Source organism: Eleginops maclovinus, chromosome 16 (assembly GCF_036324505.1).
Source record: "Eleginops maclovinus isolate JMC-PN-2008 ecotype Puerto Natales chromosome 16, JC_Emac_rtc_rv5, whole genome shotgun sequence".
Taxonomy (NCBI): Eukaryota; Metazoa; Chordata; class Actinopteri; order Perciformes; family Eleginopidae; genus Eleginops; species Eleginops maclovinus.
Genome location: NC_086364.1, coordinates 3,816,404 through 3,827,821, shown reverse-complemented (window position 1 = coordinate 3,827,821; position 11,418 = coordinate 3,816,404). Strand labels below are relative to the sequence as shown.

Here is an 11,418-nt window from a genome sequence, read left to right as displayed (position 1 = left end):
CTTTAAACTGTGAAACCATTGCCCTTTTGCAACCATTTCTGCAATTGTATCCACTTTCATACAAATACCATCCATTAAAAGTATAAATCAATCCCATGGATGTAGGTCAATCCATAGTTTGACCTTCTCCCTGTGGATGCATAGTGGAAAAGAATCATTCAGACTCATTTCATAATAGCAATGGAAGCATTCAAAATACTTCATTACAGCGTTCTACTGACCACTTGTAATTAGCATACTGTCAGGTAAATGTGAATATTGTCTTAATTAATGTATTACGTAAACATATAATTGTATCGGTTAGTTGAAACCAAAACTATTAAGTTTGAATATAAAACAATAGTTTCAACGTAATCCTATTGCTTTCAACTAACCTAATACATTTATGTGGAACCTGTCGACATAATACATTTAATTAAAGTCAACGTTTCAGTTATTTCAGTTTGTAAGTGAGTAGTAATTTGAATACAAACACGTCATTTGACACATTTATTAGAGCAGCATTGACAGGCTTGCAAATATTGCTCATTAAAGACACAGAGGAATCTGACTTGATTGACAATTATATTTTACAACTTTCTGCTAACGGGTGATTTTCTTTCAGAATATTTCAGTCTTCTATATTATGGATACAGAATCTGTCTTTTACAGAATCATACAGAAACAAAAACGCTAAAATGAAAGTAGGTGTGTAGTGCTGGACTGCTATCAGGAACATTCAGTAGGAATTTGTGTTTAAAGTGACTTTTATTCATAGCTAAATCAGCTGCTTCTACAGCTTGTCGTGAGCTTTTCTTTCACATTCTGAAATACATTGACTCTAGCTTTGTGTCATAAACACATAAACTGTACATTGAAATCACAGTGCATCACATTTAACAGACAGAACAATATAAAGCTAGAAGAGAGCATGGTCTTACCTTAGATAAAATAACCTATATCATATGAAAATAAATATATATTGAATGTGTAAAGTATCCCTGTCGAATGATAAAATGAAGACATGAGAGCTGAGTGACACTTCAAGTCCCACTCGTTATTCACCCATCACCATGGAGACCAGCTGCTGTGTTATATGATGTACTCCAAGTGCACCACTCATAACAGGGAACACGTTTGGCTTTCTGTACTAAAACAAGTGTATTGCATTATGGGACAAAGTGATCTCTCCTTACTACACTCTTTGAGAGCTGTGTAGGCAAAACACTTAATTTAAACACATGTTTCAACACTTCAATTAAAGACTGTGAATCTCTAATGGGACATGGTGATGAAGACAATACTTACAACCTGAGGAGGAATCATAAAGCTACCACAAGAGCAGCAACAATCTTTAAACACTTAAACTCCATACACTTAGCAACCATTAGCAACCATTAATTACTGACACAACCGAAACCACTTTAACATCGAGTCAGCCTTAACTGTTGAGCACAGACAGCACAGGAAGACATTTGTACTTTGATGACAGCAACTGATTTTCAAAGCGCACATTTTAAGCATCAATGGAAAGAAGTTTTTTCTCACACGACCGAGTTGTTTTCACTCCTTCTAAAAGCAGTCATGAGAAGACCAAAGCTAACTGTGTATTAGTCCATCAGTCAAATATTTCACAAACACACTGTTTTAATCTGGCTCTCAGCTCCAAGCCCACTGGTACCTCCTGCAGATCTTCAAAACTGTAACTTTTGTCATTTCCTAAAACAGCCAATACTGCATTGTTTTTGCTAAGCTAAGCAAATGGACAGCTATCAAAGCTTAATGCTCATCCACCTTTATTTATAGCTGACCCTATCCTGGTAGAGTACATCATAGCCTTGCTTTGCTAATTGACAGTTAGCATGTTAGCTAACTAGCCAAGAGAGCTACTGTGGCTGACTCATGCTAGCATGTAAGCAGTTAGTCTGCTATTCTTCAATATATCACCAAAGGTCGTTTCTAGAGTGACCCAGAGTTGTGTTACTTTTTGTGAGTTAGTTAAGGTTAGGATAGGTCCAAAGACATCAAGTCTGGCAAAAACTTTCACAAAGGTTCACATATTGACGGTCACCTTCTGAACACGCATGAATCTATATATCTAATATGAGTCGAACTGCTCCACTTTTTAATGTATCAAGGTTCAGTGAGATACATTGATGGTTGATTTAACTGGTGAGATAAACAATACATTTATTTTTCCAGCTAAAATCACAGCAAGCAACTGTATCGATCTCTTCTGATGGCATTTGCTGACACTATGATTTCAGAATATCTTTAGTTGCTGGTTAATAAAAAATAAAACTTTTGATAAAAACTGTTTCCACAAGTCATTGCTGCACCACATTTATGACATCTAGTGAGGAAATATTGCTGACATAACTATTACTATTTTATATGGCAGTGGTAGCAATAAAACTGGCTCTGACATTAAACACTGAATCTAAGGAAAGCCCAACTATCTAACAGTGTTCAAAGTTCACTGTTGGGGGGGTTATAAAACAGGTATGAGCCCCCTGCATGACCGATCACAGGCTTGTCTCAGGACTGTTGGCCATGTCTCCATTTTTTTGAGGCTCTTTTAAGAACTTTTCCACTTCCTGTGAGTCCACTGTTACACTTTCTGGCCTGATCGCCTCTACTTTCTCTCTTTTCTCTTTGTCTGTTTCCTCCTTCTCCTTCAACTCCTCCTTTGTCTCCTTTTCTTGCTCCTCTCTAGCTCCCTTCTCCTCTTCGTCATTGACATCTGGATCTTTGCTGCACTCCTCTGTCACTGTGATGTTTTCAAGCTTGTCTGCTGATGCTGAGGGCTCTTTCTTAATAAACAGGAAGTTACATGTAGCCAGAACGACAGCTGCCAGGACCACCTCGCATCCTGCCAGCAGGAAGACCCACATGTAGTTATGGGTGGCATCAAGAAGCCGTCCTGTCCGAGAAAGAGGAGACAAAGACGAGATCAAAGGATCAAATAGTTGAACCATACACAGAAACTTCTATTTTAGACATTAAGAAGCTCGTATACGGTCCACAGTACTAGTATGGCAGCCCTAACTGTGTACTGAATAACAGGGGAGAGGAACATGTGTCTAGGTGCATGGAATTTGTTTTTGTCTGATAATGTTAAGCAATCAAATACTGTAGCTTGTCACCAATTTCCAGAAGGTTAGGAAGCAGACATGGTGCCTGAAAATAATCATTCTGCATGAAACTGAATGTATTAAGGTGTTGTTCAACAACCCTCTCTAATGAAGTATTACGTGTTGTTTCTGTTTACTTTTACCTAAATGTACTTAAACTAATTTGGCGAGCTCTGAGCAATCCGTGCATGGTTGACAGTCCAAGCACCCATTGGACTCTTGGGAAGCGACACCTTGGGAGTTCACTGTTAAATCCTTTTCTTAGCAGCACTAGATGACACAAATTTGTTGTGGCCTGATAATAGTTGGTGTTCTTTAATTTACGTAGTTGTAGCAACTAATAATATCTCCAGTATTAGCTGTATCAGACAATATAAAACCCCAAAAAGGCTCCACTACGGAAGCCTGTCACACAAATTGACCACTTGATTTAGTATTCTATGGACTATGGACAGTAGCTGCAACCCGCGGTCATGTGGACAAGTTTTGTATGTCATTACTAAAACTCGCTAGGGTTATGAAGAATGGTGCGAGCTACAGAGACACATTAAATAATACTACACTATTTGCATGGAAGGTAATAAAAACATGTCCTGGTACAGACAATGCTAATTTAAAAATAAAAAAGTGATTTGCAGTTTGTTTTTTTCAGTCTGTTGCCTGCTCTTTTATCTAAACTTCACAAAGCTGTCTTGGCCCCTATCGAAATCTCAATGGGAAATACTTTCAATGAAGTTAATGAAGGTTAGAAAACACTTTTGGATTGTAGTCTCTGTGCTGACTGACCTGCACCAGGTGGCCCCACTAGCACAGCGATGGCCTCCATAAGCAGAACCAGGCCAATGGCACTGGAGAACTTCTCAGTACCAACTATTGCCATGAGAACCTCAAACTGCAGGGCCCCCACCATGCCGTAGGAGATGCCAAAGAAGATGCAGAATATCACCAGTGATGTATAATCCTTGGCCTGGTGAAAAAAATGTGACACAAATTGTAAAGGACGAGCAAAATGTAGGTTAAGCTTTGAAACCACACTTTCCAGTTGATAAGGAGTAAACCATTACCAACCTGTGATCCGACGAGGTCAGTGACTCCGTTGAAGATCATAGCAAAGCTGAAGAGGTATACGCAACGAGGACGCACCCATTTCATTCCGGCTATCACACCACATGTGGGCCGTGCAAACATGTCAATGAAGCCGAGGATGGTGAGCAGGAGTGCTGATTTGGTGTCCTCATTCCCCAACTCCTTCGCATAGCTCACGACAAACACTGGCGGTACAAAGAGCCCCAGCACCATGATGGACGCCGCCACTGTGTAGATGACAAAGCCGCGGTCTTTGAACACAGAGAAGTCCAGCAGTTTGGCTTTGGGTTTCTTCTTCTCTGCTTGTTCTTCGTTGTCCTGTTCCAGCTCCTTAGACTTGAGTGTCTTGGGAGCAACCAAAGGACGCATCAGGGCTGCACACACACAACAGTTGAGTAGAATGCCACCCAAGATGAGGAAGCCCCCCCTCCATCCGTACTGGTACTGGAGGACCTGGCCCAGTGGCGAGAGGCAGCACAGGGCCACAGGGCTTCCTGCTGCTGAGAGCCCATTGGCCAAGGGACGCTTCTCACTGAAGTAGCGGTTAAGCATAATGAGCGATGGTTGGAAGTTCAGGGCTAACCCCAAACCTGCAGCAAAGAAAAGAAAGGTCCTTATATTCTTTGACTTTCTTCAGGCAAACATGCATCTGTCTTGTAGGAAACAGGAATGTATTCTTATAGATGTGTCACATTCTAAAATACTTATGTCAGCTTGAATGACTGAGTATGGTAGGTTTTTTCCAAACAAATTTCAGCAGAGCATCAAACCTGTTATGACACCAGTAGTGAGGTAGATGTGGATAATGCTGGTGGAGAAGGAGGCCAGGATCATTCCCAGAGAGGCGAGGACGCCTCCTACCAACATTACTGGACGACAGCCGAAGCGGTTCACCAGCACACTGCACAGAGGACCTGATGAAGAGTAACACACTGTGAGTGAGTCAGGCAGAAAATATTCAGGCCTTATAAATACCTCAAAAAGAGAGAGAGAAAACCAGTTGTACCTGTCATTACATGTTACACTATTCATTTCTAATCACACAATGTACTTGATATGATACAGTAATATGATTAAGTATTTAGTCATAATCTTTATGATTGTTTATGTTCACACCACTAGACACCAAATTCCTTGCATGTGTAAACATACCTGGCAATAAACTTGATTTTGATTCGTAATGCTACTCAAGTACACATTTTGAAAGTCACTTACTGGTATTAACATTTTGGTCGAGAGTTAGATGAAAAACAGTATACTCTCATGTCTGTATGGTATATACAATATTTTGTATTAAAAAAAGCTGTGCTTGTATACATACATACATGCATGTGTGTAGTTTGAGTACCTTGGGTGTACAGCATTATACTGTATATGTATTTGACTGTATTTATGTATATTGTATTGTCCGTATATTGTACTTTATGTATTGTATTGTACAGTATGTATATTGTATTCTGTGTATGTTGTATTTTATGTGTATTGTATTGTGTTACACCTTGTGTGTATATAATACTGTGTGTGTACCATCTTTGTATTGTATTGTGCATTGTGCTGTGTGTACTGTAGTGTGTGTATATTATACTGTGTGTAATGTTTTGTTTTTTGTGCTGTATGTGTATATAACTAGTAATACTGCAGGTGCTGTGTGTGTATTGTGCTGTGTATAATACTGCAGGTGCTGTGTGTGTATTGTGCTGTGTATAATACTGCAGGTGCTGTGTATGTTTTGTGCTGTGTCATACCGGAGCCATAGAGCATGGCCAGCAGGATGGAGGAGATCCAGGCCGTGTCGCTGTACCCGACCCCAAACTCCCTGATGAGCTCTTTGAAGAACACACTGACGGCTTTAGGGAACGCGTAGGAGAAACCTGTGATGACAAAGCAGCCGACCAGCACTGCCCAGCCCCACCCGCCATCTGGAGCCTTCACCCCCCCTGGACCCTCATCCACCGCCGCGCCACCCATAGTGCTTTAGGGCTGTTGCAATGGAAGTACACAGAGAATCTAAAAACAAAAAGGACAGGACAACAGGCCGCATTAGAGGGATTCTCTTGAAGTACAGTTCATTCTGCACTGGTTTTTTTGGGATAATATCAGCAGTTAGAACTCATTTAACCAAAGTTGATACGTGAAGCATTTAACATTACCGCCTTGACTAAAGATACACTGTGATGGGATTATCGTTAAGGTGTCTTTAGCTTCACCTTTTTGCCGTTAATGCTAACAGTTGCTCAGAGAGGCCCCCCTCACAAGTCTTCACAGTGACACACCATCTGTACCAGCTCGTGTTGGCAGAGCAGGGGACAGAGTTTCCAACAAAAATGAGATTAGACCAACACCCAACAGGAACTACAACAAAAATATAAAGAATTGTTCCAGGTGCTGTTACTGTTATCATTGTAAACGGTGTACAATGATAACAATTGCACATTTACCAGCCAAATTAAAGAGACAAAAGCAAGTTCTCTGTCCGAGGAAATTTGATCAGCTGTTGCCCGCAAGGTAGTAAAGCTCAAAGGATGAGTACATGCTATAATATTGAGGCTAAAAGCTAAAGTGTCCAATGTAAAATGTCAGCATCCTCAACATTCATCCATGTAAGGCACTGCACAAAGAAACAGCAGTGTTCCTGTCCTGCAGAGTAGAGCTAGTCAGCGCTAGTTTAACATGTAGCATGACTCTCATTTGATTTCTTTGACGTGCGTTATAAGTAGCTAATGTAAATGGGTTGCAAACTTCAGGCAATCATGCAGGAAGGATTTTCAGCCACTTTGTGAGTTTTTTTAGACCTATCCTCATTTTTTGCACAAATAAGGGGTAAAATTGAGCAGACTATGTTTAAAAATAGCTACAATTACAGTGTTAAGTTAAGGGGAGTTTAAACAACCTCGCATTGAAGCTTTAAATCATCATTTTAATCTCATAATAAGCAGTTCCTCATTTGAATCAAATATTCAATAGTTTTTAATGAATCACTATTAACTAACTATAGGCCATTAAGGATGAAATGGATAGATATGATTTATTTCCATTCATTGCAGTTTAACTATTTCTAACATTTCAGCTCAACAGGACCAGTATAACCAGGCCAGCAGTAACCAGAGCAGCAAGTGTGACCGAGTATGACTCTGGGACTGCACCCTCTTATTCTTAGTTATGGGACAGGACTGTGTGATTAATAGTTCCCTGGCCTCTGGAGCCAGACCTGGCTTTTACCATCACAGCTACAATTTAGCACCTCCTCCCAGAACATGGGACAATTCTCTCCAGACTCCTACAGATCGAAGCAGTAAAGTCACTTTGGATCAGTAAGGAAAAAGCCAGTGGTTCCATCAGTTAATTTACAACCTCTTAAAGAGCTGAAGGGGTTGAGTTGTGCGGGAAATGCCAGCTGGGCTCAAGCCAAAACAGCCAACAATCCAGTGTCTCTTGGTAACATGATCATTTCCCACCTCATGCTAACGGGAATGTGACGTTACAGAATCTCTCTTCAAGTTGCACCATGTGCCAAACATCTGAGTGATGGAGGCTGCTTCACTAATCAGCAAACAACTCAGGCACTCTCTGATTTTTAGTGGCTTAAAATCCTCAAATATCCTCCCATCAACAGTGTCTGACCCATTTGCTTTTTGGGTGTTTTGGGAATGACCCACAAGGCTAATGTACTGAAATGTTGTATGTTATGTGACTTTACAAGCTGTATGAAGTTTGCTCTTACTCATTCACAGGATAAACAAAGGCACACAAGCAGCCAAGCAACCCAGAATATCTGGAGTCCTGAACCACAATGGACATCTCCTGGGTTGTGGTTCTTGGCCTACGACCTGCAAGTTCCTGTGTCAGGCACCCCGGTGAACGTCTTGATAGATCCTGGGTCGTGGGTCCTGGCTGACATCTCGTCCTGTGTCAGTAGCCATGTTCTTGAATTGCCCTGTCTCAGTTTTGGTCCCTTCTAAGTGTACCAATCGGGGACTGTTCCAATGTGGGCTGTGTTCAGTGTTCTGGCTCACATCTTGTACGTTTCTGTGTCAAGGGTCCAATGCAAAGTCTCGTCAGTTTCTGTGTAAGTTCCCGAACCCTACATGTATTCAGTTCCTGTGTTGAGGGTCCTGTCCAACATCTAGTCTGTTCCTGAGTCAAGGTCCCTTACAAAGTGTTGATAGTTCCTGTGACGTTGGTCTAGTACAATGTGAAGTAGGTTACTGTGTCGGGGTCCTGTCCAACATTTCTTTGGTTCCTGTGCCACGGCTCATGTCAGGCATCTCGTTAGTTCTGTCTCATCAGTTCCTAAGAAGGGGTCCAGGATGACGTTTCCTCTGTTCCTGTGATAACATGTCATCTCTTCATTTTTCTGCGGTCTCGTCTGACTTCTCTTTAGCTCCTAACAAGTAGTCCTGGACAATGTCTATTCAGCTCCTCGTGAGTCATGGCCGACATCCTGTTATTTCATGTTTTAGGAGTCTTTAGTTCCCGTCCTTTCTAGAATAATATACCAAATCAAGTGCCATCATGCCCTTCACATTGAATCGTAGCCCAATTTCTCATATCTCATTTCTCAACCAGACCACACTTACAGGATTCACTTGCACTAATAAATCTTGTCATTCGACACTATTTTTGTCTTGGTAGTCAATCCTTCCTCAATATCAGCTGTACTGCCCTCTCCTGTCTAAGGTCACATCTCACAAACAGACAACAGATTATCAACAATACACCTCCTTCCATGCTCCCCTTCCCAAAGGCGTCCCCCAGGGTGTGGTGCTTGGTCCTCTCCTGTTTATCCTCTAAGTCTTCCCAACGTATCACTGTGCTCATTGGCTCCCGTGAACACATCACCCCTGTCTTCCAGAACCTCCACTCTCTCACTGTCTCTCTAGGCACACATTTTCAAGCCCTTTTCCTCACTTACAAAATCCTTCACAACCAGGCCCCCTCCTACCTCACTGACCTGCTCCATCACCACCATCCGGTCCGCAGCCTTCACTCCTCTGACGCAAACATTGTGTTTCCACCTCACAGGACAGAGGACCGGACATGGCCAGACAGAGCCCTCTCCACAGCTGCCCACTCACTGTAATCCCTCCCCAAAACCCCTCTGAGACTGCACCCATCTGTTCATGATGAAATCACACATCAAAACTCACCTTCTCAGAAGTGTGTTGTATATTTTAAGTATATGTTTTTTATGGTGGTCTTAACCTGTACATGTTGAGTGTCACTGAAAAAAAGCATTTCATCGTCTAGAAATGAAAGGTTTTAGTTTTTAAAACTTAAATATACAATCCTGACTAGTTTCATCCAAACAGGGGAAGAGCCTCAGCACACAGCACTCTGTCACGACATGCACTGCTAGCTGGCATTTTTCAATAAAGGTACAGAAAAAATGACAAATCATGCAAAATGATGCAGCTGTTAATAGTCACATGTTACTGTGGACGTGACAAATGCTTCACTCACACTGACCGGCCCCATATTGACTTGCACTCATATGTACGCAGGAACATTGTGCACACATTGTGATCTGTGGTGATGTCAGAACACACGCAGGGATGTGAGCCTCTTACCGGCTTAAGCTGCATATAGAGATGTCCCTCCTCCAGCCTCCTGTCTCCCAGGCTCTATCCCTCTCCCAGCCTCCTATCTCAGACTCTCCTGTTGCCTCCTGTCTCCAGTTTCCTGCCTCCTGCCTCAGCCTCTCAGTATCTGTCCCACCTCCAGCCTCCTGCCTCAGCACCGGAGCTGCGTTCCTCCCCGCACGTCGGCCCGCAGACCATCACCACAGCAGAGGAGCAGCTGCGCTGCTGGGTCCTAGTGCTTCCAGGTCAGTGTCCCTGATCGCATAGCTATTTCTGACCTAATGTTTTATTCACACACTGAGTACATAGATGATGGGTATAGGATGCAATACGCTCAAAACACGACGTACGCCAGTTACTAAGCAACATTTGCGAATTGTAAAAAATACCAACTGGTCGGGAGAATTGCATCCCTTCACGGACAATTTGACCCATGCGTGCACTCATTGACTGACAAACAGAGGTGGGAGAAGTACTCAGATCTTGTGCTTGCTTGAGTAACAGTAGAAATACCAGAGTGTAGGAATACTCTGTCACAGTAAAAGTATTCTAAATGTTCCTCCAGTGAAAGTAGAAAGTACTCTCATCTAAATGTACTTAAAGTAGCGACAGTAAAAGTAGTCATTGTGTGATTGGTCCATTTCAGAATAATATCTCTGATATGTTTTATAATTATTGATCATTAAAGTGTTCTCAGAGCTGGTAAAGGTGCAGCTAGTTTTAATGGCTTTGTATACTGCAGGGTAGCTGCTGAATATAATCTGCAAATGTATTATATATATAACATAAATGTAGTGGAGTAAAAGTACACGATTTACCTCTGAAGTATACAAGTAGCAAACAATAGAAATACTCATGTGAAGTACAAGTATCTCAAGATTGTAAATACTTAAGTTAAGTTACTTTACACCTCTACTGACAAATTAGTAAGGATGAAAACAGAGAAAGACAAAAACAGAAAAAATAATAATAAATAAATATTACCTATGAAGAGTTCATTTGCAAAGACGGATTATTGTAGTGAGTAACAAAAACAATGTGTATCCAAGCCAGAGTCATTGCGTTCCATTTCCATTACATTTATTGCAAAAAGTTTAAATAATATCCATGCATTATGCTCTTGTTAAATAAATAAAAAAGCAATCACAAGCGTTGTGTTCAACAAAATGAGGGCTCCCTATTCAGCTCGTCTTCGTTAGAAACAAAACCAGTGAAGAGTATCTTCATGGGTGATTTTAATACCCATTACTTCACACACACACACACACACACACACACACACACACACACACACACACACACACACACACACACACACACACACACACACACACACACACTTCCAGAGATCACACACACACACCCACATTAACCATTACTGACATGGTGGCAAAGTAACAACTCAAATAAGTTCCTTGGCCCTGTAGGGAAACAAGTCAATTTTTGTAATGAATAAGCATACACCGGTTTAATTGATACTCCCTTAGAAAATATATCATTTAGGTAAAGAACAAACGAAGATATCTGTTATTGCTACTGGAAGAAGTATTCATGTTCTGGGATCTTCTACTTAAGTAAACCTAGCAATACTTTATGTATAAGCCCCAAAATATACATAAATTATCCAAAGTGAAAATGCT

The 11,418-nt window shown here is 41.3% G+C and overlaps 1 protein-coding gene across 1 annotated transcript; it reads right to left on the bottom strand.

Moving 5' to 3' along the window:
* Positions 1-476: 476 nt before the first annotated feature.
* On the bottom strand, positions 477-9,986 carry slc16a3a (solute carrier family 16 member 3a). The gene is made up of 6 exons (XM_063903140.1): positions 9,767-9,986; positions 5,945-6,206; positions 4,970-5,113; positions 4,182-4,789; positions 3,900-4,080; positions 477-2,902 (listed from the first exon to the last, which is right to left on the bottom strand). The coding sequence occupies exons 2-6, from the start codon at positions 6,165-6,167 to the stop codon at positions 2,505-2,507; spliced, it is 1,554 nt and encodes a 517-aa protein (XP_063759210.1). The 5' UTR covers positions 6,168-6,206; positions 9,767-9,986; the 3' UTR covers positions 477-2,504.
* Between the last annotated feature and the right edge of the window lie 1,432 nt (positions 9,987-11,418).